This window comes from Branchiostoma belcheri, unplaced genomic scaffold, assembly GCF_001625305.1.
Source record: "Branchiostoma belcheri isolate BF01 breed outbred unplaced genomic scaffold, Haploidv18h27 scaffold1821, whole genome shotgun sequence".
In the NCBI taxonomy this organism is placed as follows: Eukaryota; Metazoa; Chordata; class Leptocardii; order Amphioxiformes; family Branchiostomatidae; genus Branchiostoma; species Branchiostoma belcheri.
In genome coordinates, this window is record NW_017803293.1 from 1 (window position 1) to 2,120 (window position 2,120).

At 42.2% G+C, this 2,120-nt stretch overlaps 1 protein-coding gene across 1 annotated transcript; it reads right to left on the bottom strand.

The window, feature by feature from the left end:
* Nucleotides 1-212: 212 nt before the first annotated feature.
* LOC109467598 lies at nucleotides 213-1,073 on the bottom strand. The gene is made up of 3 exons (XM_019765616.1): nucleotides 998-1,073; nucleotides 611-724; nucleotides 213-491 (listed from the first exon to the last, which is right to left on the bottom strand). Exons 2-3 carry the CDS (start codon nucleotides 707-709, stop codon nucleotides 228-230), a joined length of 363 nt encoding a protein of 120 aa, XP_019621175.1. The 5' UTR covers nucleotides 710-724; nucleotides 998-1,073; the 3' UTR covers nucleotides 213-227.
* Nucleotides 1,074-2,120: the final 1,047 nt, after the last annotated feature.

A 2,120-nucleotide genomic window follows, 5' to 3' on the forward strand; every position in this document is an offset into this window, starting at 1 on the left:
CAGGAAAGAAGATAACTCTTGCAATTATAGAGTAATTATAGAGTAATTATATAGTACTAGTAGATTTTCATCTATAACTTATATAACATAGATGTACAAACACTCTGCTATCTCCTTAAGAAACTTGCAGACTACATACTGTGGTGGTGTACTAAAGTAGCTGCAACTTTTGACAATGTGTTTAAAAACATGAATTCATTTACAAGCCAATCTATATATGTAATGTTCTAAACCTTGTTCACAGCATGGTTGTCTTGCTCTTCCTCCATCTGCCCCTGAGGTATCATCACAATGTCCTCATCTTTATCCATGACATCAACCCCTTCAGCGGAGCACAGGTTCCCAACGACAGCAGACCCTGTCTGACTGAGTGATCTGTCAGCTTTACTTGCTTCAACTCTGTTTCTGTTCACATCAGTTGATGGTGGTACTGTGGGAGAACTCTGCCTGCCATTGCTTTGTTGGGTGTTTGGAGGCTTTCGGGTATCTGCCTGAAGAAATAGACAGATACTTACTTAACAAAACAAAACAAAACAATGTCAATTTGTCAAAATCACATTATCATCAGTTGTACCTAGACCCACACATGATAGAAAGATATCTGTGTTACCTGAGATGCCGCTTCCATGTCCACTGGATTGGGGGGCACCGTCACTGCCTCTTCTGCTGTCCTCTCTTCTACCGAGCTATTATTGTCATTACTGGCCATGACTCATCAATACGTCTGAAATCAGCGGGGAGATAACTGTTAATCCAAGTTGTGCAAATTTGTGTAACAGGCTAAGTAACAGGAAATTGAATTTTCTTGCTTCGAGACATCATGCATCAAAATACAAATTTTCCCGCCACATGGCGTCGTCTATAAAAAAACAAAATCTTCCCGCCCTGTCCCGTTTGCGCTGGTCACGTTAACTACAACAGGTAAATTACAGTTATGTTAGGTTCCTCCTTTAACCTGTCAAGGCTAGTGCTTGCCAAAAGTTACGTTTACACTGACCAAATCTTCACTTCGCACATCTTCACGTTAGCATGTCAGACGATAGCCGTGTGAGGAAAAGGTCAACAGAAGGTTCCATTCAATAGTATCAGCAATTCAGGTATCTTTTACTTGCTTTTGAGATTTATATCTATAAACAGTAAAATTTATGCGATATGTTTGTCTTCTTTTGTGGATAAAAAAAGTATAGATTGCTGGATGTAAGGGGTTTATATAATTTTGTGCTATTCGCGACACCCCTTCAAAAGATGAAATCGTCCATTTCGGGTCATTCACAAAACCAGCCTCGTTTTGAAGTAACATTCCAGCGACGAAATTCAACCGGGAGAAGAGATGAGGTATGGCTTGGTCTAGAATATGGTAGGACGGCCACGAAAGACGGCCACGCCGCTATTGGTCAATTTCTCAGCAAGCTCCACGCTGCTATTGGTCGGGGTATCAGCTGCTACAGTGAGGGATAGCTAGCGGTGGGGAGGGCTGCCGGCGTTTATCCACAGCTTTTAGGGGCAAAAAACGTCAACCTTTACGGCTATAATCACTCCACTTCGGTGGATAAGCCACAAACAGTCATTTGTGCGGCTCTTAGCTCTGGAAACCTTACAGGTAATGACTGCGTGAGGGAGTTGGGTCTAGATTACGTTAACGGGGGGTGTCCTAATTCCGACCTACCCCTAATTCCGTACCAGTTTGAAAAATCCTTGTCGCCGCGCTATGCATGGGAGCACGTACCTATAAATAACCACAAGAATGGACAAAGTTTCTGTGTTGATATCGGTATTCTCACAAAGTTTGTTCCAGTTCGCACGCTCCGATAACAGACGATTGAAAAATCTGTATAAATTCGACGCTTGTTCGGGGGTTGACGAGCGTGTTAAAAAACGCAGCTTTGATTTTGAAACAGCCGCTTTGGAGCAAGTAGCGTAATGGTACAAAGAAGACTTGTTTGGGACAGAAAAATAGTTATAGATTGTTTTAGTCATAATTTGTGTATTTTAGATACCTAACTCTCTCCTCAGATTGGCCTTTGTTAGATACTAGGTCGGAATTAGGGCACCCCTTTTGCGATAGAACGTTCCACCGGCAGAATGACGAAAAACCTGCCGTAAGTTTCGCAAACCATTAC

Excerpts from the sequence above, each read along its gene's own strand:
- LOC109467598 (XM_019765616.1), bottom strand. The coding sequence starts at position 709 with ATGGCCAGTAATGACAATAATAGCTCGGTAGAAGAGAGGACAGCAGAA. Across the intron at positions 492-610 it reads ACATGGAAGCGGCATCTCAG|GCAGATACCCGAAAGCCTCC; the intron begins GTAACACAGATA and ends CTATTTCTTCAG.